Source organism: Maylandia zebra, linkage group LG5 (assembly GCF_041146795.1).
Source record: "Maylandia zebra isolate NMK-2024a linkage group LG5, Mzebra_GT3a, whole genome shotgun sequence".
NCBI lineage: Eukaryota > Metazoa > Chordata > Actinopteri > Cichliformes > Cichlidae > Maylandia > Maylandia zebra.
In genome coordinates this window covers 31,012,284-31,039,120 of record NC_135171.1, presented here as the reverse complement: position 1 = coordinate 31,039,120, position 26,837 = coordinate 31,012,284, and the positions used below count along the sequence as shown (strand labels likewise).

The following is a 26,837-nucleotide window of genomic DNA, read 5'->3' as shown; positions in this document are numbered from 1 at the left end:
GTCGCACCATCCGCTCCGAGCTCCCTGACCTGCACTCAATCTACAGCAGGCGGTGCTGGACTAAGGCCAGGAAGATCGTGAAGGACCTCAGCCATCCCAACAACAGACTGTTCTCTCTGTTGAGGTCAGGAAAGCGATTCCGCTCCCTGAAGACCAACACAGAGAGACTGAGGAGGAGCTTCTTCCCGCAGGCGATACGGTCTCTCAATCACACCACCACACAGTACTGACCCACACATATGGTTCTTACACACACACTGGACTTTCTGGACATTGTTTTTGCACAACACTGGTCACTATATTCTTCATTTCCAGTTAATACTTGTACAGCTGCTGTTATTGTGTATATATTTATTTAGATTTAGATTTCTTCATACATTCTTATATAGTTCTATATTGTGTATTGTGTATTTTGTTGTACAGTTATTTTATTTTCAACTTTAATTTATATATTTTATCTTATTCTTCCCAGTTAAATTTACCCTTCATTCTAATTTGTGTTGTACAGTTATTTCATTTTTAACCTTAATTTATATTTTATTCCTTCCTAGTTAAATTTACCCTTTTTAATTTTTCATATTTATTTCCTATCTTATTCATAGCCTTTCCTTTTTTGTTTTCTTTAGGTCACGAGCAGTTGTCCAAGCATTTCACTACATATCGTACTGTGTATGACTGTGTACGTGACAAATAAAATTTGAATTTGAATTTGACTGTTTTAGGAGCTTTTTGAGATCAAATAGAAGAAAATACATAACATTAAACATGTTAACAACACAAAAGCCATATTAAACGCAGACTACTTTAGACCCGGAAGTAGGATTCGTCGCGTGCTCTGGTCTCCTTGATCCACCGTCAGCATCGGAAAGGAATAAGCGTCGAAGGCGTTTGGAAAGGGAGGGGGGATGAGTGTGTGCATATCAGTGTATATGTATGTGTGTGCGTGTCCAGAGTTCAGCTGAGACAGTGTCCTTCGCCCTGCTAGGCTAAGTAAACAGTCTTCCAGCCAACCCAGGTGGCTTTGCATGGAATGGGAAGGAACAATCTAAACACAGTCGTTATCAGGGTGTTGTTGTTCAGCTCCAGCCTTGCGACCGCAGCTGGCGCCGAGAGGGTATCCGCATGAAGTGATGGTGCCTTTTACTTTAGTGCGAACAGCTCATATGAATTTCAAAGCAGTTCTACAGTCCAACACTGGTCCCTCAATCTCCCGTTGGAGAGCCGCGAGCTTCGCCATACTTGCGTTCTGTGATGTTGTCATTTCTTGTGCTCAAGGAGCTGATTCTGAGAACTCACGACAGTGTGCCTCCCCGAGATGTCATCCAATTTGCGCTCAGAGATGTTATTCCGAGCTAGCCCTTCCGAGATGTATCCAGTCTGCAGTCAGAGATCTTATTCTGAGTATTCACAGCAGCCGTAGCCTTTCCAAGATCTTATACGTGCTGCACTCAATGAGCCCATTTTGAGAAACTCGCGCCTCTTCCCATAGTTTCAATCCCAGCAGGCAGCCTTGTGGGGGTTTGAACAGCCGGTTCCGCTTTCTTAATTCTTTGATAAGTCAGGGCCAAGCCAGCTCTACACCTATCAGTAGTAGTTTATAAAGAGATAAAACTGTATTTGAGCAGAACTGAGTTTAACTTATTGATGAGGCCTTTCCCAAGAGTACCAGTTTATCATGTGACCCACCCCTGAACTAGAATGATATAACCTGCGGTTGAGCATTACATAATTATAACTTTGACCTTTGACCCTTCTACTAAAGAAAAGTACTGGAAAAGTAGGAAACACTGTTTAACAAGTTTGAGGTTGAGATCAACATTAAACAATGAAGCGTCACATGGATTGGCACTACTCAACACTTTATTATAGTCCTCATGTATTGCCTTACAAATTGTGGGAGTGTTGCATTTTATCTCACAACACACGTGGTTTTCTGAGCACAGGTAATCAGTATTTTAAGTTTTGGAGGTCTACCAAAGTCGAATTTTATGTGTGTATTTTGTGTACTTTATCTGGATTTTCCTTTATGCCATTTAATTGGCTTTGAACATAGTGGAGGATGGAGAGCACATGTGCTGCTTTGATAGGTGATAGTTCGGCAGAGGAGTGAGGTACTGGAGTGTTTCAGGTCGTTGTGACCCGCTAATGGTGGTAAACACAGAACTGGAAAATACTGGATTTTCTGAGCTGAACACATGCCAGAGATGACATCAGGACTGGAATTTTAAGGGGGAGTGGAAAAGGTTAAGCCTAATAAACCATTCTCTGAATTGAAGCGAAAGCCCCTGTGGGTCTGGAGGGGTCCATGTGTCTACAGTTTAATACCCCAGGGGACCTTTTTGACAATTTCTGTCTATATTCTCAGAGTTTTTTTTGAAAGTGATTTTCAATAAACTGGAATTTGAAGCTACAACTCCAATGTTTTTCAGATATATTAGCACCAGCTTGAGAGTTTGGATTGACTAAATTTGGTCTTTGATTTTAGTTTTTTGACACAACACTACAATAATCTGTAATATTAAATCATTTCTAAAACACTAAAGTGTCTGAATTTTGCAGTAAAAGGTTTGAAAGCACCAATTTTCATCAGCTTAACATATCTCCCTTGTTCTTATCCTCGGATAGTTTTCTGAAGGTCATGACCAGAGTGAGGAAACCCCAAAATATCTACACAAAAAAAGACAAGAAAAAGATCACACAAAGAGAAAAGGACAGAGGTGCCATCATTCAAATGCCAGACATGTTTGGCTGGTGAAAGGCTAGCAGAGAGAAGGACAGGTTGGACAGCAAAATGGCTGCATACCAAAAAAAAAAAAAGACAGACAAACAGATCTGATTTACAATAATTTCCTTATGAGGACTTGTTGCTTGTCCAGAAAAACTGGTCAAGTCCAGACCATGTGCTACACAAACAGCTCCCTCGGGAGGAAATATAAGCACAGTGGTAGGTTCAAATGCACTGATCATCTACAACTGAGCAAACAAATGTGAAACTGAATAAACTGAATACGGAATCATATAAAATCATGTCTATGCTTCATCTCAGTCTCTGCCCATTTAGTACTGGATGGTATACTTAATATAGCTGTATACTGGCCTCAATTTCACACATGATAGGACTTCTTTAAATCCTACTAGATCAATGAACAAAGACACAGCCACTGGGGGGTTTTATTATGATGTATTTATAGTAGCCACTAGTAGTAGAAACCACACACTGACACATAGCTTGAACACAGCCTGGATAATCCTCCTTTCTGAAACTTTGAATGACCAAAATTTACAAAATGGACTCATTGTTCAATCAGACCTGAAATGAGTCAGGGCATGATGAGTCAGGGCATGGTGGCCATTATAAACAATAGATATTTCCCTGTTGGCTTCACTTTTCAGACCCAGAAACGGTCAGTTTTTAAAATACTATAAGATATTATATAAAAAAAACAATTAGTTGATAACTAGAAGAAGAAGCTCCGCTGACACACAGAGACAGGGAACCAGGTATAGAAGAAGTAGAAGTGGAAACAGGAAGCAAAGAAATCTATGTTGATTTTTTTTTTTAATTTTGCTTTCTCTTTCTTGGGGTGTCCACTTCCTGACACTTTTTCTATCCTCCTGATGTGCTGTTCATCTACATTCATATCTTATGCACATAATATTAAAAATTCATTGTGTGCATACTGTGAGTACAAGATAACTATTATTAGAATATAATGTGTTAAATTTGCTTAGATGAGAGGGTCCAGCAGTAGATCAGAGAAATAGGGAAGTGTGTTTCAGTTTGATTTAGCTATAGGCCTGAGTGTGTGTAATTGTGTAGAGGGAGAGGAATTTATTGACACTGGGGGTCTGCCTGCCATAAAAGGAAACAGGAAACTACAGTTGGGGGATGCTAGGACTGTATGGAACAGATAGTATAGAGAGGAGAAGTCTGTTACCCATTGTCCCTGAATGTAATAAAAGCTTATAATTGTCACAACTTAGAAGTAGGTTTGCAGGAGACCCTTCACATGCTTAGCTGTAAAAGTAAGACAACAAGAGGCCAATGGCCCAGTGGATGCAGAGTGGGGGTCTCAGTGCTTGTAATCTGTCAGCTATGCTTTGTATGTTTTGTAGAGGAATTTGGTGTAGTTTGGGTGAGGGGAGATGGACTTTTATGACCTACAGGACGTCACATATACAGAGACGCACAGTCTCTCACGTGCACTCACATACACACACAGGTATGCGCATACACAGGCACTCACGTGCTCGCGCATACATACACAAACAAAGAGTTTACAACACATGATAGGGTCGCTTCTATAAAACTGGTTGTAACAAACAAAGAAGTGATGATCTGCAGAGGGACACCGGCCTTGCACATCTCCCCTTCTAGAAGATGCGTGCGTAACTGAAGATGAATAAAGGTTTTGTGAAATGACTACTGAGTCCGGTGTAGTCTCTGGAGGCCCAAGGAATAAAAAAAGAACTGGGGTGAAACTGCTTTACGTAACAATACCCACACACAAATAATAAACTATTTGTGAAACACTGTTCTGTGACTTTATATTTTCAAAACATCACCGCTCCTCTTCTTAAAATGAGTCTGTTCCTCCAAAATGATGACTTTATTCTAAGCTTCTCAAAATACTTCAGCTTCACTCTTGAAATATGCCTCATCAGATATTTTCTCATAAATTTAACATTGATTTTTGATCGTTTTCTCCATTTGAAAACTTGCGTTTTAGAATCAGAATCAGAATCAGAAAGGGTTTTATTGCCAAAATGTTGAGCAGGTTTACAACATTAGGAAATTGCTGCGGTGCTTCAGTGCAAACATACTGTCATAAATTACGCTTAAATAGACATGAAAAAATAAATAAATAAATAAAAATAAGAATAAGAATTAAAAGTGCTAAGTAGATAGATATATACATGAGTGCAGGTGGTGATCAGTGCCAAACATGGAATGATGCTGTGAACACAGCGTAGGGTCATGTGTTAGTGGTGGGAACAGTCATACGGTTATTGTTCATGTGTCCAACAGCAGAGGGGAAGAAACTGTTCTTATGGCGAGAGGTTCTGGTGCGAATGGACCGGAGCCTCCTGCCTGAAGGGAGCAGGTCAAACAGACTGTGTCCAGGGTGAGAAGGGTCAGCTGAGATCCGAGCTGCACGCCCCAGTGTCCTGGAGGTGTACAGGTCCTGCAGAGATGGGAGTCTGCAGCCAATCACCTTCTCAGCAGAGCGCACAACACGCTGCAGTCTCTGTTTGTCCCTGATAGTGGCTCCAGCATACCACACGGTGATGGAGGAGGTGAGGATGGACTCGATGATTGCAGTGTAGAATTGCATCATCGTCCGTGTTGGCAGGTTGAATTTCTTCAGCTGCCTCAGGAAGTACATCCTCTGCTGGGCTTTCTTGATGACGGAGGTGATGGTGGGCTCCCACTTCAGGTCCTGGGTAATGGTGGTACCCAGGAAGCGGAATGAGTCCACAGAGGTGATGGGGGTGTCAGTCAGGATGATGGGGGGGAGTCGGGCTGTGTGCTTCCTGAAGTCCACAATAATCTCCACTGTCTTCTGGGCATTCAGCACCAGGTTGTTTTACAACTTGTCAAAACAAATCTCTCACCACTCCAGCGGTACAGAGGATGATCTGATCTTCATGTGTAACTGATGAACAAAAGGTTTTTTGTACTTTGTTTAGTTTTTGGGGTTTTTTTAGAAAGAGAGATGAAAACAGATATTTTCTTCGCCTCTCATCAAGGGAACTGTTGTGATTTGGCCCTATATAAAACAAAAATGAATTGAATTTTCTCCAGAGTGTCATCATTCTAAACTGCTGATTAGCGAGTCTTCCTATAGTCTAGGAACCTCTTAGCTGCTGCACTGATTTGTCATTAAAATAACAGTAAGTAATGACAAGCCTGTGCACAGCAAGCCAAAGTGCCTCTTAACTGGTGTTTTTCCTTCATGACAGAATAATTTGCACTACAAAGTTTGAAAGACAAAGTCTAAATGGAGTTTGTGTGGATTAACTTATTATTTTCATGATCTTACTTTATTGTAGTTTTAGTTATTTATTTATTCAGATAACAGTTAACAGTTTCATATTCTATATAGTCCTGACAGAAAAATGAGCCATGTCAGTGATGAGGTGCATGAGCCAGTCATGCACCTCATCACTGACAGCATTACTTTTCTCTTATGGTAATTTTTGGCTAATGTGATGGCAATGCTTTTAAATACTGGATATTATAAAAGAAATCATATTGTGTTATAAAATTAAAACCGGTTACTACCCACCATGTGACCCAGGTCTCCATTCTCCATCTGCAGTCAATGTTTCTTCTTAGTTCAGGTGGTCGAGAAGATCATTTCTCAGTTTCCACAAACACCTGCAACAAGAGGGCGAACAGCTTGTGAGATGGTTGCCATGGAGACGAGCAACAAGCTGATGCAGCGGCCGTCACGATCAGGAAGACTAATCGAGGCTGATTAGTCTCGAGTTTGCCGACATGTCCTATGCACACGGCCAGCCGGTAAGAAAGGGGAAGAGATGCGTTTCTTAAATCAGATGAATGAAGCTCACACGGCGACTGATTAATGGAACTCAAACAGCATCTTAATGAGCCGTGATTACGTTTTAAAATCACAAATCAGACCCAGCTGTGGCTGAAAGGCTGAAAATCTCCAAACACTGCTTCTCCTATGTTTAATTTTAATTTGGTGTGGTTCAAAATGACTGCAGCAGCACTGCAGAGGTTTTCTTAGTCCACTCATTCTTCCTTCCTGTCATATTCAGGCACCCACATTACCTACAATGCTACTCAACAGCTGATAGTTTGCTTGACGTGGTAGTGGCTAATGTAGCCTTGATGAGCAAACAGAGGTGGCATAAACTCAGTCATTTAAAATCATCTTCTTCTTGTTCTTCTTCTTTCGGCAGCTCCCTTTAGGCGTCGCCACGGGGGATCTGCCTACATTTCACACCATCTCTAGCATCCTCCTCTTCTCTCACACCAACCTTCTATATGTCCTAACTACGCCCATGAGTCTTTTCTCTGGTCTTCTACTTTTTCTCCTGCTTGGCAGCTCCATAATCACCATCCTTTGTGCAGTATATCCAGTATCTCTCCTCTGCACATGTCCAAACCATCTCAGCCTTGCTGCTCTAATTTGTCACCAAATTGCTCCAACCTCAGCTGTCCCTATTATGTACTTATTTCTAATCTTGTTCATCCACACCACTCTCAACAAATAGCATTGTAACTCTGCCCCTTCCAAACCATACATCATTGCAGGTCTCACTACCAACTTGTAAACTTTCCTTTTACCCTTGCTGCTATCCTAATGTGAAAAATCCCCCCTGACACTCACGGTCCTCTCCACCCTGACAGCACTCTCGTCTTCACCTCTTGTGCACTCTTTGTTGCTTTGGATGGTAAACTCATCCACCTTTTTATCTCTACTCATTGCATCTTCAATGTTACACTTGTCTCCTCCTTAAAATGAAATTTTCATAGAGGGGCTCATAATTCTGTACTTGTCTGTACTTCCATCACTCCAGGTTCTCTTGCTACCCTACTCTCAGAAAAGATCCCAATGTCCCTGCAAACATCGCAGTCCACAGATTTCCCTGATGTAATCCAACCCCAACCTTGAACCCATCTGTCACTCCTACTACACACCTCACCACTGTATCGCTGTCCACATACATGTGTTGCACAACCCTGACACTCTTCATTGCCACTCCTGGCTTCCTTGTGCAGTACCGCAATTCCTCTCTTTGCATCCTATCGTATTCCTTTTCTATATTCAAAATGACACAGTGCAACTCCTTCTGACCGCCTCTACACTTCTTCATCATCACTCTCAAAGCAAGCATTGCTTCTGTAGCGCTCTCTCTCAGCATAAAGCTGTACTGCAGCTCACTGATCATCACCTAGCTTCTTGGTATGGCTCATCAACTTAATCCCTCTGTAGTTATTACAGCTCTGTATATCACCCTTATTCTCGAAAATATGCACCAGTAGGCTTCTTCTCTATTCCACAGACACCCACTCACTCTCCAGGATTCTGTTAAACACTCTGGTAAAAAGTACACGGCCATCTCCCCTAGATGTCTCCAAACCTCTTCCGGTATGTTATCAGACCAACTGCCTTTCCACTCATTCATTTAACAATATTAATAATAAAACAACTCCATAGACTCCCAAATGCTTGGGTTATTAAAACTGGCAGTCTTCAGTCTCATAAGTCTCTGCTACACTTTGTACATCTTCTTTTCATATGTACATATTCATGATTGACAAACAGATTTTTATGTATGCAAATCACAATAGTTACCACAAACTACAGCTTGCAGGTTCAAAAACGTTATTATATTTCATGAAGCCATGCAAAATTTGATCCTTGTACCACAAACCAAGTTAAAACATTTCGAACTGAGTAAAATTTGGTTTTTAAATTCACCAAAGCTCAAATTTGAGCCCTAATAACGTCTTAAGTACAGACGACAGAAACGTGAATTTCTCACATTTACTCTAATAAAGGAAAATATAAAAATATACTTAAATACTATTAACTGTATTAGCACAGGAATAAAAGTTACTAACTGCATATCTCCATTTCATATCAATGTGAAAAAACGATTTGTAAATGTCACTTTAGTCTTTGTGCTTGGCAGATAAACACACAGGCAATTCCACTGACTAATTTCCTATTCTGGGTCTGTTTTTAATAATTACTACTTAATTTATTTAGATTTTTGAAGAATTTCTGAATTACTTAGAGAGGTAAAGTTTAGATATTCCCCAGACCAAATATTCCTCGAAAATCTAACCTAAATGTAACCTTGTTGAGATATGAAAACGATCAGGTAAAGGCCTGATGAGTGATCATAGTTCAGTTGAAGGCTGGTATCTATCTCACTGAAGCTGACCAGTGTGCTGCGGCTAACGCCTGCTAGCTCGTTAGCATCATAGCTGTAAGGGGAAAAAAGCATCACACCGATACTTTCATAAAAACATATATTTAAAAAGTCAGTCGTGTCTTACCTATAACGGCTTCATCACTACCAACCACCGCTTCAACCACAAACACAGATGGAGGTTAGAGCTATTGCTAGCTAACCTGTATGTCCGTCATAATTAATACTAAAGACTTCCGGTAAGATCTGCCAAAATAAAAGTGGAGAATGTAAATAAACCAATAAACCTACAGTGTGCAGCTCGAATGAATCAGGAAATAAAAAAAGGAACTTGATAGATATGAAAACAAATGAGCTATCAAAGTCTAAATATGAATTACACAAGATATGTGAAAGCCAGTCAAGAAAATAATCAAATAAGTATATTTAAATGATTGAAAGAAAGAAAGAAAGAAAGAAAGAAAGAAAGAAAGAAAGAAAGAAAGAAAGGTTACAAGAAAGAAAGCCCAGAATCCCTCTGTCTCTATAATCAATGGAAAGAGGGAGGGCAAGAATTCGTGAATTTTGGAACCACAATCTAGAATTAAACACAGTGTGTCCACAAATACATCAGGAAGCTACATCCCGGAAAAGAGCTGCTCAAAAATGCCTTAGGCAGCAGAAGACAAAGGCATGAAGACAAAGGTATGAGGACACATAAAGGAAGTGGGTGATATCAAGAAATCCTATCAGTGGCTAGAAAAGGCCAGCTTAAAAAGACAGCACATAGCAGATCTGCCTTAAATAGCAGATCCACAGAGGCAGGAGTCTACCATGGCCAATAGGATTCACATTGCAGACTGTGCAAAAGTGCCCTGGAGACTTTCCAGGATGTAAGATGAAAGCTGGGACAGTACACTGAGAGCCACACCCAAGTGGCTGGGTGGGTTAGGAGGTGTGACCCCTAAACTGGAAGCGTGGCTGATTTATTTTTTCAGTTCTGATTATGAGCTTGGGAGTGTAGCAATTACCTCCCACCACAGGGGGCGCACAGAACAACCGGTCACCCAATAGGGACACGATCTGTTTTATTTATCAGAGACTACATCCTGTAGCTCTCAGCTCGTCGGTTTTCCATTTGTTGCCGAGTTTTTGCAGCTGGAAGTCTGCCTTTATTTTCACTGCACTGCACCGAATATCAACCAGATTTTCTCTCGCACATATCTGTGAAGGCCCCTAGAGGAGTTCCGCCGGGCAGCGATTCCAGGATAACGCTGGCGGGATTTGACGTTAGCTCACACCGTTAGCCCTCTGCTGTGAACCGGATCCGGACAGAGTTTTTCTCTCTGCGTATCTCACCACAAACAGAAGACTGAAGTTATGATGGCGAGTGAAAATGCTGACGCCAACGCGGGGAACGATGAGGAAACGGGTCCCTCAGCCGAATCTAACGAGCACGACTATGCCCACACTGCAGACACAAACTTGGCGAGCTCTTCCACCAATCCTCCGGGAGAGCCCGTGCAGAGCGTCCTGGTGCAGCCCTCTGAGTCCCTGCAAATGGAGCTTCCAGAACCCACTGTGGGTGCAGAGGTAGACTGCCCTGTTGGGAATGAAGTGGAGGCACAGACCGGAGTACACCCCCAAAAGACTGAAGACTCTCAGTTGGCTGCTCAGGCGGTCCATCGCGGAGGTCCGCGGCGAGTGAGGCGGCCGGAGGACAAAAACTGCTCCTGCTGCAGGCTCGAGTTCGAGCGGCACGGTCGGTCCTTCAACCGGAGGGCGGTGTACACGTTCACCTCCCCGGAAACTGTGCAGTGGGCCTTCCCGGGCTGCGTGGTCCACGAAAAGTCCTTCCTGTGCGAGACGTGCGCGCAGGTGATCCGGAGCAAATGCAAACGCAAACAGAGCGGGAAACGGAATCTGTGGCTGAAGCCGCCTCCGACTAAACCGGTGTGTGTGTGTGTGTGTGACAGATGGTGTGAAAGTTCAGCTTCTCTATTGTGTATATAAGCACGTGTAGGGCAGCAGGTATTTCCCCTTTGGTTACAGGTATCGCTTGCAATTACCCCCCCTCCCACCAGGGGGCAGCATTTCACAGTGAAATCTGCTGATGTTTTTGAACATGAGCTCCTGAGTTTGTAGTTGTTTCCTTTTAGTCTCACCCCCATCTTCTGAAGGAGCTCTACTTTTTCCTTAGGTTATCATTACCATTGTGTCCCAAACGACTTATCTGGTTGACCCAATGTACTGTGTTGCGGTATAAATTCATAAAACAAAAAGTATGGCCTAACCTTAGTTGAGCTGCAGCTAATAGTGCTTCAAAGCAAAACACTTGCATTTTTGGACATAGCAGTTGTTTCTTTATATTCTTTTCATAGCTACTTTTCTGTCCCATAGACTAGAGTCCTGGCTCAGAGTACTGTTTTGGTAGTTTATCAAAAGTGGTTTGAATCCTTTGTACAGACAGAAGTCAGCTTCGGTTTATTTTTAGACATATGAAGCATATGTTCATCTGTTGGAAGGGCCTTAGATAAAAAGGTAAAGCTGCAAGTAGAGGGATGCAACTTCCGGGTATGCGGTCCAAGAAAACATTGTTTTTCTTGGACCACATGGGGCACCTCCTCTGATTTAAAAAAAAAATAAATGAATAAATAAAAAATTTAAAGTGTATGGAAAACTAGGGGAAAATGACTCTGTTTTATGTAATGTTTGATTTCAATAAAAACTTCACAGAAGTTTTTGCTTTTTCAGTTAGTTTCAATTCTTACTTAATTCATCATGATATTTATTTATAAATTGGAGTCTTCTCATCATTGTGAGGAAAAAGGACAATAAGATTATGGTTTATGGTGGCTTTGCTCTCTAATTGGTAACTTGTTACCATATGTGCAGGTTTCATAACCTTCACTGACCAGTTGGTGACATCATGTCTTCTGTTCTTTATATACAGTCTCTGTCTACCATCAAAATCTGCAATTTCCTCTTATTTTTTCTGCATTTCTGCCATCTGCAGTTTTTCTCTGTCAGTTACTTCCTTGATAAATGTTGTCTGTTAAAACTGTGGAAAAAATCCACTTCAGATTTTCCAAGCCGAATCACAAATCTTGTACTGAAATGCTTTTGTAAGCACATTTTTTTTGAAGTTGTCATTGGTGTGTTGGTGTTTTAAAAACACTCTTACTGTGTGTGTGTGTGTGTGTGTGTGTGTGTGTGTGTGCGTGTGTGTGTGTGTGTGTGTGTGTGTAGTCGCAGGTGAATGATAAGAAGGCGGCAGGTTGCAGGATGGGGAAAAAGAGCAAAGCAGCGCTGCTTGTGAGCAAGTCCAGCTACAAAGCTGCTTTCCAAATGCTCTGGTCCTCTAAAGGTGCCCGGAAACCCATGATGGAGTTCTGGAGCAAACAGCTGAAAAATGAGGTGAGGAAAGAAGCTTCCTGACATCTCGTATTTGATGTCTTCTTAACTGGTAGCTGTTTTTGTTATGTAATCGTGACTGCCTGCATTCTTGTGTTTCCTGGTGATGTTTTAGATGAAGACGCTGTCGCGACTGTCAGACAGTCCCTTCCATCAGAAGGTATCTGGGAAAAAACCGCTGTCGTCCTTCCCCTGGCGGCGATGTCTGAACTGGGTTCAGGAAAAGGCTCCGCTTGTCACCACGTGCCTCCGCTCACTGTTCCCAGACATCAATGCCCTCTACAAGAGCAACAGGTAAGTCTGACTCGGAATGTTTTTACATCAGTACTAAGACTTCATCTCATCCAAGCAAACGTGGGTCAACAGTTTGAATTTTCTTTATTTGTTCGGCAGCCAGCTGACAGAGGAGCAGGCTTTCATGCTGCTGGAGCGACGGACTGTGGTGGCGCTCTCCATCCCTCTCTTCACCAGGAACATCTGGAAGAACAACTTCCTGCAGGCCGCTCTGGGGGCTGAGCTCCGCCTGCAGGGCTGCTCCGGGTCCGCCCTTGAAATCCTCAACACTATGGGCCTGTGCCAGAACAAAGACACCGTCAGGTTGCTGCTGCACAGACTGCGAAATGGCAAAGACATGGTGAGTGTCACCACCGGTAGGGCTGGACTGAAAACAAGATAAATATGCAATCTGTGTCGATGTGGCTGAGATTGAACTAATGTGTGAACTATAGAATCAAGCAAGTTTTAAAAATGAAACTCTTCATGCCACCAAAATACTTCAAGACAGTGATTATGTGACCCCTGCAGGTGCTCTGTGGGGTCGGGTACTGTGAGGACGTCGGGGATGTTTGAAGTCCTCTGGGCTGTGCTTTATTTTTTTTAACCAGACATGTGTTTAACTCATTCACTGCCATTGACGTCTATAGACGTCAATTGAAAAACTTATGTTGACTGCCATTGACGTCTATAGACGTCAATGGCAGTCAACGTAAGTTGAACTGAAGCCCACCAGCAGTAAAAGTAGACCTGCAAGGAGGTGCAGGGTTTGTGCACGTAAGGGATTGCGCAGTGAGACAAAAATGTGGTGCAAGTCTTGTTGTGTTTCACTGCCAGCCATTTGAAAATGGCTGGCAGTGAATGAGTTAGTTCACATGCGTTAATGAATCTGTAAAATAAACATGTCCTTGATTATAAAGGCCTGGACTAATCTACATCCTTGTATAAAATCATCCATCCATTCTTGCATTTAAAAAAACAATTATTATTTTTTTTGTCATTTAGTTGGTCCAGCTCTTGGGGGCTAGACTTCTCACTCCCCAGCCACCACAACCAGTGAGGCATTCCCAAGCCAATGTGTCGTGGCTCAGCCTCAGGGTCTCCTCCCAGTATAACATAACCTCTGAACCAGGAGGCATCCTGGTCAGATGCTGAACACCTTCAGCTGGCTCTACTTTGAGCCCCTCCCACATCTCTAAGGGAAAGCGCAGACACGTCTGCTGCATGTATGTGGGATCTCACCCTTTTGGTTAGTACCCACAGCTTGTAGACGTAAGTGAGGGTAGGAATGTGGCTCCACCAGAAAATTTACAGCTTGGTTTTTAAACTTGTCACATAAACAAACCCGTGCACAAATCCCCTGCTCCCCTCATTCATGAGACACATCCTGAGATACTTGAACTCCACCACTTGGCGTAGCAACTTTTCACCCTTTTCTGCTCCGACACTTGGAGGTGCTAATGCTCGTCTCAACTTCTATACAATATAGTTTCATTTTGTTTTTCCCTTTTTATTTTAAGACCACGATTCTTGCCATGACTATTCAGTGGCTGTGGGGAAGATTAAACAAAACAGTCAAAGATCTTTGCTCAGCACAAATGAATGGACTTCATGATGATTGCTGTGTGGGGGCGAGGGAATCCAAGCTTTATATGTGATTTGTTTACATTTAGAAAAATGTTAGATTGGTCATTTAACATGAAATTCAACCAGCTAGCTGTAAACATACTTTAAACTCTTAAAGTGATATTTTTGACCACACGGGCGCTGTTTTTGACTGTTTCTATCGATCGACACAGGATGGAGACGCCGGGATGAACGCTAAAGAAGAGCAACTGAAAGAACAGATGGGAGAAGTGATGACAGATGAGGAGGAAGATGAAGAAGAGAAAGATGAGGAGGAGGAAGATGATGACAATGAAGAGGAGGAAGAGGAGGAAATGGTGATGGCAGTAGAAGAGGAGGTAGTTGAAGAGGAAGTGCAGGACGGGATGCAAGAGGAGGAAGAGGTTGAGGAGGATCGTGCAGAGGAGGAAAAAGAAGAAAAGAAGAGAAAGAAGAGGGCGAAAAAGCAGAGGAAGGAGGAGAAGAGGAAGGAGAGAGTGAAACGAAAGGCGAAGGAGCAGCAGGAGGAGGATGACGACGACGATGATGATGATGAGGACTCGGAGCAGAAAAAGAAGAGGGTGGTGGTTGTGAGGCTCGGATTGCTGAAGGGACACTCGGAGGTCGGACGATCAGATCTGTCAGCTCCTTAAGACTGCAGGCCCCTCCTCCAATCAGAGAGCAGCACAGAGTCCCCGCCCTCTTCCCTGGCATGGTTAGTAACTGTAGAGGGAAAGTAATAAGAGCTTTACTATAAATGTTATGTTTCAGTTTGAGCCCAAGAACACAAAAACTGCTCCAATGTGACTAACAGCAAAACACCCACAGCTGATTAATTATGACTGAAAATCAACAAATTCTTCCTTTCATTGTAACTCATAGCAAATTAAAGAAAATTCAGATTTAAAAAGGAAAATAACAAATTTGGCTCAAATCACAAGAACAGCAACAGGATGAAGTACAATGACCTAGAGAATAAAAAAGTAAAAACACTGGGCCTTTTGCTCTTTTAGTTTGAAGATTAAAGTAATTATTTCACATGATATTGAAATATTATGTTAGTAAAGTCAAATATAGCAACAGAAAATAAACGTTATGAGAATAAAGTCATTTTGTTTTGATTATTTGTTAGTTGATCGTGCTTTAAGGTTTTGCACTCGGTCACAAGTTTTCACATTAAAACCAAAATATTCTCTTTATAGTATTTTGAACTTTTAGTAGCAGAAGATGAGATGCTGCTAAACATTGAACAGCGCTCTCTGTCAGGAAACTCTGTTAAGCTAGTTCATTGATTTACTGCCAAATTCCATTCACCAAAACTTTAATGTTAGTCATCCAAAAGCTGTATATAGAGCAGCTAGGGCCACTTCAGAGTCTCAGATTAGCACAAGTGAGGCCTAGCAGGCAGCGATTGGTTACACCTGGCTTTGTTTCCGTACCTTCCCACTCTAACTGTATGCCTAACAATCTCCAAAACTATCAGTTCTATCAAAACCCACTGCTTATAAAGTCGATACAAAGTGGAAAACTATCCATTACAGACCAAAACATGTTTTTATTTGTTGTAAAGTCATCCATTTAACCATATGACTCTATGGGGATTGGCTCGTGTTTGGAGACAGCCTCAAGTGGCCAGCACATTTCTATTCTCATTACATTATGGCTTGATTCTCATAACACTGAATCTTTTTCTGCTCATAAGATTTACACTTAAACACACCCTAACTTTCAGTAAAGTCCGAGCAGTTCCCTCCATGGAGTTATTCTTAAATTCTGGATATCGATTGAATCTCAAAGCACTTCCCTGTAATTACACAGTTACTCTTACAAAAAAAATTAAACTGCTTGTGATGCCATGTAAAATGCATGAGAGGGGGGTACAAGCTGCACTTTTAGCTTCAGAGAGACTGGATATCCTCAAACACTTTGACTAAAGCCATCAGTGACCGTCGTGGACTCCGTGTTCATTGGACTGTCAGAGCTATCAGGAGGTGAAAATTTTCTAATCCTGCTGCTGTTACGCCATCTTTATTTTTACAAACTGGCAGCAGAAGATTGTGCGAGTTTGATTCTGAACACTGTGACGTCTCAAAGGACTGAGGCTGGGAGCTGAGTAGATCCACACCCGAGAAAAGGACCTGGACTTTTTGTTAGCTTTGATGAACCAAACTGAAGCGATCGAAGGCTTTGGTGTGCTTGTTTGATGCACAGCGAAGCTTTTATGCATCGTTTCTTCGTGTCATGCTGGACCGATGGCAGGATTGCAGATTCGGGCGCCTGCAGACATCATAGCCACTGAGTAACCATTAAAACAGACTTTCAGTGGTAGTTAGTGTTCTTATGTTTGGTTTTCAGGAGATTGTTTAATGTATCAGAGCTTTTAGAGGAACTTTTTTGGCATGACACGAACACAGTGGGAAATGTGTAAAAAGCCTTTAAAGATGTGATAAATACCAAAAAAAGTTCCTTAGACTGTAATTTCAGTGAAGTTTACTAATAAGTTTCAGAAAAGATAATTTTTTGCACTTCGGTCCTGATTACAGTGGAAATGAATGTTAGATAGGTTTGGGGGGGGGGGGGTTTGTAACTGTAATTTGAACCAGAGTGTGATGTTCTTTTCATGGGATTATTACAAAGTCAAAGACCTGTAACATTTAAGAGTTTAAAAATGATGATCTGTTTGCTCAGTTCAGTCTGAGAGCTTCCTGAAGCAGGACACTCTGTAACTCGCTCTGATTTGTAACGAGGTTTGGTCCGTTGGGGTTTCTCAGAGTCTCAGAGATGGTTTTTATTTTTATGTTTAAGTTGTAGATCGCTGTGTTTTCCGACTGATCTCAGATCTGACGCTCAGACAGGGGAAGCACAGCGAGTCTGAAACTGAGATTCTTACTGCAAAAAGTTAACCAATAAAAATGTTTAAGGCTACATTGACTCTTGTTTATTGCTGCTCTTAAAGGGTATCCGTGATGTTTTTCCCTATTTTCTGTCACATATGAACACAATATACCAGTGTATATGTTTAAACAATTTATAAATAATGAAGTCTGTATATAAAGAGGCATAGCTAATAGGCACCAAATTCTCTTTGTGGGGGCCAGATGAGGGACAGCCAATGAGGAAACTGTTTAGACAGGATGTACTGAGGTGCTGATAAAGGCTCAAAAGTACAGACCTGGAAATTAGCACTATGCATCTTTTTAATCCACATCACATAAACAGTCGCTGGGTTGTGACAGCACATCATCTGCCTCCATCCAGGACTTTGACCAGAATTATTTTAATCTGCATAAAGATCATGAATCATGCACCAAATGCCCTTCCCAACACAACTCTCCTCTTTTTATCTGAACTGGGCACCAGTATAAGGTGCACCCTGGGCCTGTGGGTTCTCCTGCTGACTGAGTGTCCTCAAAACCAAAATGTACAAATTCACTGAGGCTCTGTTTCTCAGGTGTGGATGAAACCTAACCCTAGAATAAAAAAAAAATCTTAATCTTCTAAATTTGCTTTTAGTCCAGGACAAGGATTAGTCGGGAAAACTGGCTGACACTGTGTGACTGATTCTATTGCATGAACCAGTTTTAATCTCAACCAGTAAAACCACTGGATAACAAACAGTTGAAAGTATTCTTCTTTCAGAGCTGTTGAACTCCATCAATTTAAACTAACAACACACTTTGTTGTCATAATACAATGAGTAACTGCACTTCATTAACCTTGTAAGGTCCCAGTCATGACTCTGAGCCCAAGGTGGCGCTTCCTTAGGAGACAGATCATGTGCTCATTGGAAGGTCAGTGATGTGATCCCCGGCGGCTGCTGTCTGCATGCCAACGTGTCTTTGGGCAAGATACTGAACTCTAAGCTCCCCCTGATGTGTGAATGTTAGAGCACGTCACTTCAGGCCTCACGGGGTTAATAAAATCTGAAGTTAGACCTTTATGGAGTTTGGTCCAGGCGTCTGCAACAAATTATTACTCTGGAAATCCAAATGTTTCAGTTTTCATTTGACCTACTGGAATGTGAGCTGTTTTATCCTCTGGATAAAACAGCTCACATTCTGGGTTGGGAAGAGTTTTCTTCAAGTCTTTTCCCATCACTCAGACCTCTTTCCAACAATTTTAATCTGTCACAGTAGCAGTCCACCTGCAGTTTCTCAGCCAGCATATTTCAATCTTTTAGTTCAGATTAGTCTAGTGTCTTCAGAAACTTCAGTTTCCATGGGTTTCTCTCAAGATGAGGTCTTTAGTGCAAATCTGGTCAAACAATTCAACTGTGGGCAGGATGGTGTAGATGTAGTAAATCAAACAAAACTGAGGATCAAAGTTTATTTCTGCAACAGTCAACAGAAATGAGCCGCTACATTAAATGTTTCCAGCTCACAGCGGTGCCATTTTCCCCATTTTTAAAGACAAACCCCAAGTCTGAGTTAAGTGAAGTGTGCGTTTTAAAGGCAGCAGCAGGATGACTTTCATCCCAGTTCAGATGAATAAAGAGTGGAAAAATAAAAATGATTATCCAAATCTGAAAAACCTCTTGAGAAGGGTAATTGAAAGCAAATAGCCGAGAACAGTTAACAGATACTTTAGAGTCCAGACTAATTGGTAAACTTTGGGAAGAGTCAAAAATTTAATTTGACAATAAATTACAGCCAACAGATTGTACGATACATTTTTTTCCTCTTCTCTTTTTAAAATTGGGAAAAGTGCAAGAGAGCAGCCAGAGCCACAGACAGTTAAGTCAAGTTAGTAACAGAGTTAACACATAGGTGCTGGGATGACTGAAACAGTGTCCACTGCTCTGAGCTACACAGCTGTGTGCATTGTTCAACATCTGGAGCGCTTGGCGGTATTTACACATTAGATATTTTGCCACCATCTGTAAACAAGAACTCCGGTGGATGAGGGTCTCAGATGTTGAGGGTCTTTTTCACAGAGAAAATGATGTCTTTGACTTGCGGCAGGCTGTGGTCCTCCAAGATTTTAGCGTATGGCATGGGGATGTCCACGCCAGTTACTCTGGTAACAGGAGAATCCAGGTAGTTGAAGGCAGGACCTGAGAAATTAAAGGCATGTTAGTCTCGAGGCCTGAAATAATTAGAGGTTGTGACTTCAGACTGAACAGCTATTAGTAAATACACGAGCAATCATTACAGTGTCAATCCCAATATGTGTCATCTATGCTTTGGCTCCTGAAGATCCAGATCTAAGAGTTTAAGGGAACCAGTTATGCGTGCAAATTTTATTTTATTTTTTTAAATTAGTTTGAGCTTAGATTACCTTCCATGATCCTGGCACAGATCTCTGCTCCAACCCCAAACTGAGGCCAGCCACCCTCAACAGTCACCAGGTGATTGGTCTTCATCACACTGGTCTCAATAGACTCCACATCCATGGGTCGGATGGTCCGAAGGTTGATCACCTGACAGACAAGAAATGGTTAAGACGCTTCTGAGCAGTCTAGCTCAGCCAGTCAATAGGTGTTGCATTACCTCACACTCTATTCCCTCTTTGGCAAGGACAGCTGCGGCATCCAGGCAGTGACCAACATACCGAGAGTGAGCAACGAGGGTGATGCTATTGCCTGAAAAGGACATGTTCAGAAATGACTTTTGAAGCCTCAGTGTTAAAAACTTGGGATCCAGATCCTGGTGTTCTGTCACTCACCTTGTCTCTCAATCTTTGCTTTTCCAATGGGAATGGTGAAGTCTTTGGACTGCGCTTCCTCTGACATCTCAAAGGGAACGCCATACAGCAGCTCGTTCTCCAGGACCACCACTGCAGACAGATTCAGTTCACATGTCTGTTTGAACAGCCAGGCTGCTACAAACTCACTCAAGCTGCATTTTCAGCTGATGTTTATGCCATTTTAAATACTTTCAAACTATTAGGGGAATAATTTCTGCTTCTCCTGGTAGCACCTCATCCTGTGAATGAGGGACAAGTGCCTTGATTGGTAGCTGGGAGAAGTGTTTGTTGCGTTAAAGTTACCCTCCAGAGCAGAACAAGGACTAGTCCGTTGCAGTCCAACAATGCTTGAGTTACTGTTTGACTTTTGGCTGAGACAAATAGGGACCAGCTGGCTTGTTTAATTAAAAACTTTGTAATCAACTGAGCTAGCAGTGCCTGAACATTGATATGCAGGGTGACTGTCCAAGTTTTAAGCATTTCAGTGTGGCATCTCACCAGGATTTTCATCTCTGATGGCTGATTTCAAGAGGCCTTTAGCATCTTCTGAGTTCCATGGACTTACAACCTTCAGTCCTGGACAGTGACCATACCTGGAGACAAATGACAACACTGATGTCAGAGCTGCCAAACATCAGCTAGAGTTACTGCAAACAGTAAAGTGACGTCTTGAACGCACCATGCAGCAAAGCACTGTGAATGCTGTGCAGCGACACCTGCTGATGCTCCATTAGGGCCTCTGAAAACAATTGGGACTGACTGTAGCCCAGCTGACATGTAGTAGGTCTTTGCTGCAGAATTTATGATCTGGTCAATGGCTTGCATGGAGAAGTTAAAGGTCATGAATTCACAGATGGGCCTCAGACCAGCCTGCAAGAGGACATTGATCTTGTTAGGGAATTTGTCACTTGCAAGTTTTAAGTATCAGGTAGTTTGTGAATCTGAAGAGCTTTCATAATCTGTACTTTGAAGCATTCTAGTCTAAAGGAACTCTTATTTTGGCATTTATGGCTTCAAGGTAGGAAAAGTGCTTTATTATACAAGTCAAGGTGGCTTGGGAGTTGACTGTGTACTGCTTTATTGAGGTGTAAAGCTAATTTGGGGGGGCAATGGAGCCATAATTCAGGTCTGTAGAGAGCGAAGTGTGCACAGAACTGAATTACTGCTTAGAATTCAAGTGTAATTATGAAGATGTTGAACTTACGCCCATTATCTCAGGTAATTCTTGACTAAAAGTTATTATTCAGTGTTTAGAATGACGTTTTAAACAAACTCAAGTGAAAATGTTACAAAAGTCAGTGTTTAGTATAGCCCATCAGGAACATGTCAGACTTACCATAGCAGCTCCAACTGCAATACCAGTAAACCCCATCTGCACCAAAAACAAAAAGTTGCTAAAATGAGTCCAACACCACCAGTGGGGATACTTAGATTTGTGGAAAACATCTGTTGGGCAGGCAGTTTGTATCTCACCTCTGAGATTGGAGTGTCAATAATTCGTTTGTCTCCATACTTCTTCCACAGGCCTCTGCTCACCTGCACCAGTAACCACCATTAGTCTGACTGCCCTCATTGGGACAGAACACAAACTGCCTCCAGGAACTTCACTTGCAGTCTAAGCTTTAAACTTACCTTGTAGGCACCGTCATACTGGGCGACTTCCTCACCCAGCAGGAACACTCGCTCGTCCCTCTCCAACTCCTCATCCATTGCCTGGTTCAGGGCATCACGGACTGTCATCTAACAGTGGCAACAAAACCATCAGTACAGGTCAGAACGCTGCTTTCCACAAACTGAAGTTAAAATGTAACTAATTGACGCCACAATAGCAATTCTCCATCCAAAACCTGTTTCACATAAGGCTGTAAACATTCAGGAGACTTTAGTCTCAAGTGGCAATCAGAAGACTGGAGGCTTTAGTTCAGAACCCAAAAGCTGAAAGTCACTCTTGGTAGTTATTTGTATCCAACACAAGTAGAAATTGTTTAAATCTGCTTAATTTTGTCACTGATTTAATGACCACTTAAAATCACAGCTCTGACCTTAAACTTGTCCGTTACTCTGCCCTAGAGTGCACAGTCTGATGTCAATGTTACAGCCAATGGTCCCTCTAATTTGTCATGTGTCTGAGCGAACACAAACTCCCTGAGCGATCCCTTGGACCTCCCGCCAATTATGAAGGAACTGCTTGAAAGACAGACCTGATACACGAGCAAGCCCAGATACAGCTACAATATTTAAAGACACTGACATGAGCATTTCAGCAGCACTTCTCGTTTTGCAGTTTAAAATACCTCAAATTTCAGGATTTTTCTTGCGGTTCTACTTAAGTGTGCATTTTGTTGCCTGCACTGTTTCAGAGCTTAAGCTTTGTTTCAATAGTTTTCCCCTTAAACTTCTGACAGTGACTTATGTTAATGTGAGACAGCTGTCAGCGCGATGAGGGCTGATGTGATGTAAACCCGCATCCCTCTGCTCAGTGACCGCACAACAGCACGACCCCTAAACCCTTAACACACGTATTTAAAACAGGCAGCTACTGACTAAAACAAGTCTCCACCCAGTTTTCAGCCTGTTATTGTTGTCTGTGCAATTAAAACTACACATACCGACATCATTCGCTGTAGAAACAGCTAGCCTGCTAGTTGCTAACACTGACCTGTACTGCGGCCGGAACGCTCCTGTGAAATTCCCGCCGCTGCAGAGCTGACACGGTATTCTGCAGGAGAAAAGAAAGGACGCACGAACATTACACTCCCAGAAAGACCAAACAGTGCTTCAAAAACATCGATTTAATCCATACCTTTCCGGAGCGGAGAAAGAACCTCAGGGACGCTGCCATCTTGAACCTGTCCTCTGTCGAACTGGAGTGACGTAATAGTGGAAGCTGGTGGATCTTAACCAATCAAGACGGCACTTCATAGGTTGATTGGAACGTGTCATTTCGAACAGCCAATCACAGTGGTCAAACAAATAAGGAGGCGGGAGAGTAGAAAATGGGGGTAGAAATATCCAAGGACACGGAGCCGCGCAGGCGTCAATATGGAAGACCAATACGGCAAAACATACATAGATAAATAAATACATAAATAGTGTGATTCACTACTTTTTCATTCATTTTTTTTATTTAATCTGTGCACTTTGACATTATTTCATATGCAACACATATTCAAGTTGGCAATGGAAAATGGCACTTTGTGTGTGTGTGTGTGTGGGGGGGGGGGGGGGGGGGTATTTTTCTAGTATGCCACAATAGAATTTTTGTTTTTGTATTATGTTTGACTGCAAGTTTAATTTCCAAACTTTTTCATATCCATTAAGAAATATGTTTCCAATCCTCATTCTGATCAAGCTCTAACGGTACTGTCAGTTTACCAGATATCATCATAGAAAATGAGTGAAAACATGAGTTGAACATTTATAACACACACACACATTATGTATGATTGTACGATTATGTATGACATATATGATTATATATTGAAGGTTAACTTTACTGGTATTTATCAAATTAGTGCTTGTTTTAAGATTCAAGATCCGTTTATTTGTCACACACATATCACGTAATAGCAAATAGAAGTCATATATACGTGCATATTTATTTGATGTTGCCGGTCCTCAAACATCAAAATCAGTCTCAGTGCTAATTTCTGTGCTGAGAGGAGACAGGAGGCTATAACTAAGAGATGCAAAGGTGTATGCTTTGCACAAGTCTTTTTAGCTTCATATATAGAAGAGGTGTGGCCAAACCTGGTAGGGCTGAACGATATATCGCATTTGCGATAATATCGCGACATGATCAAGTGCAATTTTCTAACCGCAAAGGCTGCGATTATACTCTGGACATGTCCAAATTCATGGGCTGCATCCTCCTGAGGCCGCATTTGTAGACCGATTACGTCACAGCGACGCGCCGAAGGCTGTCCAAATTACTACCATATCCCAGAATTCATAGCGCGGCCCAGCCAAACTCCAGTTTCCAACAATGGCGGCCGCTACTAAGTTTTAAAATTACTCATACTAATCTTTCTGGGTCACAAAATAAACTTTTAACATATTTTCAGGCGAGAAAGTAGTTGTGTAAACATCAAATATCTGCTCGGTTTATCAAGATATCCCATATTTGCAAAAGTGCTTCGACGTTTTCAGAGGCGTCTGCTACCCACCAGCTCGACAGCTAGCCGGGAGCTCGAGGGTTACTGATGCGGCCGAGAACGGCACAACTCCCGGCACGTCATTTTCAGATCACCGCGGAGTTTCGCTGCTCGGGTTAAACGTAATATATAAGTCACTTAGACAACCTAAAAATGTTATTGTTGGGCTTTTTTCAGTGTTTTGTTTGTTCGTGAGTAAATCGGTTTGGCTGAGATTAAAGTTATTAGATTAGATAAAATAAAACTTTATTAATCCCCCGGGTGGGTTCCTCCTTGGTTTTCACACAGCTGACTAAACGTCAAACAGAAAACTTATTAAACAGAAGTATGAGACAGTCGAGAATTTACGCCAGTGTCTGGTTATATTTTAGATAGCAAGAAGCAGACGGCCGAGTTTATTAAACTCCACCGAGACAGCGGTGACGCTAATCAGAACTAGACCGTCCAATTTCACGCCTTTAAAATTTAAAGGCGTGTTTGTGTGTGTGTTTATACAATTGCTATTATGTTTGCACTTTATGTGTAATTTTACTGACTGCAGAGATCAGTAAGATGTGTGTATTTTTTATTTATTAGTTTTATTTATTTAATATTATTTTTTAATTGAATGACTGTCTAGTAGTTCACACATGTCGAAAAACTGAGTGTGGTAAAGCCACTGATTTTTTTTTATGTATATTTCTGCAATCTGCACATTGTACTGACTTTCATTTTAATGTTTACACCAGGGTTCCTTGTCAGCACTTTATGCTCAGATGTTTGTAAGCTAAAAATAAACTATTGTGTATGTTCAAATATACTGTTGTGATTGAAGAAGTTAAATAAAAATGTCAGTCATCAATTCATGCATCACCTCATGTCATCATAACAGAGGTCTGTCTTCCAGGAAAGAACAGTTTAAAATTAATGTAATATAGTATTGGCCATACTATATGATGTATTGCTTGTCTTTGTTTAATAATACAGAAGACAAAGACCTTAAAAAATAATCGCATATCGCATCGCAATCGCAATATTGGGGCAAAAAATCGCAATTAGATTATTTTCCATAATCGTTCAGCCCTAAAACCTGGGATATACAAATAAAGGTAGGAGGAAGATGCTTTAAACAACTTTTAATTCAAACATTAAAATAATCCAACCTTGAGTTCATTTCACCTTGAACATTGTGTCACGATGTGAATTAAATTAAAAGTGACCATAAATATAAAAGATGCAATTAACACTGTTACACCTGAGACCACAAAATAGTTAATAGTTATAACATAGCTGTAACAAAACAGTTGATGATGTAGCTGTGTCAGTGTCACGGAGGGATGGATGCCTCATTTTGGTCTATGCCTGTTGCCAATGCTTCTTTATTCTTCTTGTCTCACTCTTGCCATTTTTCATGATGTGGGTAGAGCCCCTGAGTAAAGGCTCTGGACACTAAAGAGGGAGTCATATTACTTTCTTGGACTCAAACAAGAAAAATATTATATATTCATACGTTTTATATGCAGGGCCAATATTGGGTTTTTAGCAATGTTATGGTCTGCTTACCTACCTCATCAGTTTATTTCCAAACAGAAGCAGATGGGAAGGGCCAAACATTCAGGTCAGTTGGAGACACGTGCGCTCAGTTGATCCTCTATAAAACCTACCCTTCCTCTGTGTTCAGGGAACTCTTCTTTGTCAGGCAGCTCTGGCTACATCACTACTCTTTATGCTTCCACCTTTGCAACCTCATCACTTATCTTTTAGTTTCCTGTAAGAATCCCTCCCTGAGCAAACCTTTCAACTTGTTGATAAGCTTCCATATAAGATGTCACATCATGCCTTTTCCATCTTCAACTGTTCATCACAACTGTAACAAACATGTGGAAATAAACAGGAAACTGTTTTTTTTCCCCAAATGTTTATTCATTTGATACAAGTATTATTTATCACAGCAGGGATGCCAAATCCATTTCATGTTTGCTGATGATGAGGGGGTCCTCTTGCAGCTGCATTAATACACTCCTCAGGAGATTAGAGAGAATTCGCTGCCTTGGATTATTTTTATTAACAAACATCCCTATGGACCGGGCTTCCACCCCTCTAAAGTGCTGCAGAGACACATTCTGGTTAAACATAATGAGCATTCACACTGGGCTGATTGCACTGAATGATGAAAGTAAATTATTTGAGCATTGAGCTGTCATCGAAGGGCTAAAAACTTGGTTTTTAAAGAGTCCTTAGGTTACAGGATTCACCTGAGCTCCAGATTCAGCCACCAACGCTTCAGCACACAAGTTGGGTGATCAGGAATAAATCACCACAGGTGGCCACAGTTTGTCGCACACAGTGGGTCCTGTCTGCCCTGTGGTGACAGCTGTAAACGTTGCACGTAATTTAAAGGCATAATTATTCACCTGTTGTGTTTTCTGTTGCAGATTTACAAGGTTTTACCACAAATCTGTCCAGTAAATTGAAATCAGGTTGTAGCCCTGTTAGTTTAACTCAGCACAGGGCCAGTCAGTCTGCCTCTTTTGAATCAAATATGCAAAATTTTTTGTTTTGTATCATCAGCAGACTTAGACTTAAAAAAAGCTGATGACCTTCATGATGATTGGACAGAAATGGATCTAAAGCACAGAACTTATCGGCCAAGAATTTTGAAAAGTAGTGAGTCAGCATTATCTGCTCTGAAATGCTTTCTTTTACTGCAGACTGAATATTTTTGGGTTTTCTGCTGTCAGAAAGAACAAATAATCTGATAACATCATGACTCAGTAATGCTTAATAATTATACAGACACGTGGACTATTGTTAATTGCTAACCAGTCTAAG

General features: G+C 41.6%; 3 protein-coding genes across 3 annotated transcripts in view; 1 reads left to right on the top strand and 2 right to left on the bottom strand.

Moving 5' to 3' along the window:
- kctd6a (potassium channel tetramerization domain containing 6a) overlaps positions 1 to 9,182 on the bottom strand; it is a 33,600-nt gene extending 24,418 nt beyond the window's left edge. The window contains exons 1-2 of the mRNA XM_004547375.2: positions 9,044 to 9,182; positions 6,291 to 6,382 (exon numbers count right to left, since the gene is read on the bottom strand). Of these exons, the coding sequence (XP_004547432.1) occupies positions 6,291 to 6,317 (27 nt within the window). The 5' untranslated portion in view covers positions 6,318 to 6,382; positions 9,044 to 9,182. The remainder of the gene's footprint in view (positions 1 to 6,290; positions 6,383 to 9,043) is intronic.
- Positions 9,183 to 9,964: 782 nt separating this feature from the next.
- On the top strand, positions 9,965 to 17,112 carry LOC101485703 (uncharacterized). The gene is made up of 5 exons (XM_076884199.1): positions 9,965 to 10,848; positions 12,145 to 12,312; positions 12,425 to 12,603; positions 12,703 to 12,943; positions 14,382 to 17,112. The coding sequence occupies exons 1-5, from the start codon at positions 10,276 to 10,278 to the stop codon at positions 14,838 to 14,840; spliced, it is 1,620 nt and encodes a 539-aa protein (XP_076740314.1). The 5' UTR covers positions 9,965 to 10,275; the 3' UTR covers positions 14,841 to 17,112.
- Positions 17,113 to 18,499: 1,387 nt separating this feature from the next.
- pdhb (pyruvate dehydrogenase E1 subunit beta) lies at positions 18,500 to 22,825 on the bottom strand. The gene is made up of 11 exons (XM_004547374.3): positions 22,676 to 22,825; positions 22,532 to 22,591; positions 21,505 to 21,612; positions 21,346 to 21,408; positions 21,209 to 21,244; positions 20,552 to 20,742; positions 20,371 to 20,465; positions 19,852 to 19,962; positions 19,677 to 19,768; positions 19,465 to 19,606; positions 18,500 to 19,240 (listed from the first exon to the last, which is right to left on the bottom strand). Exons 1-11 carry the CDS (start codon positions 22,712 to 22,714, stop codon positions 19,095 to 19,097), a joined length of 1,083 nt encoding a protein of 360 aa, XP_004547431.2. The 5' UTR covers positions 22,715 to 22,825; the 3' UTR covers positions 18,500 to 19,094.
- Positions 22,826 to 26,837: the final 4,012 nt, after the last annotated feature.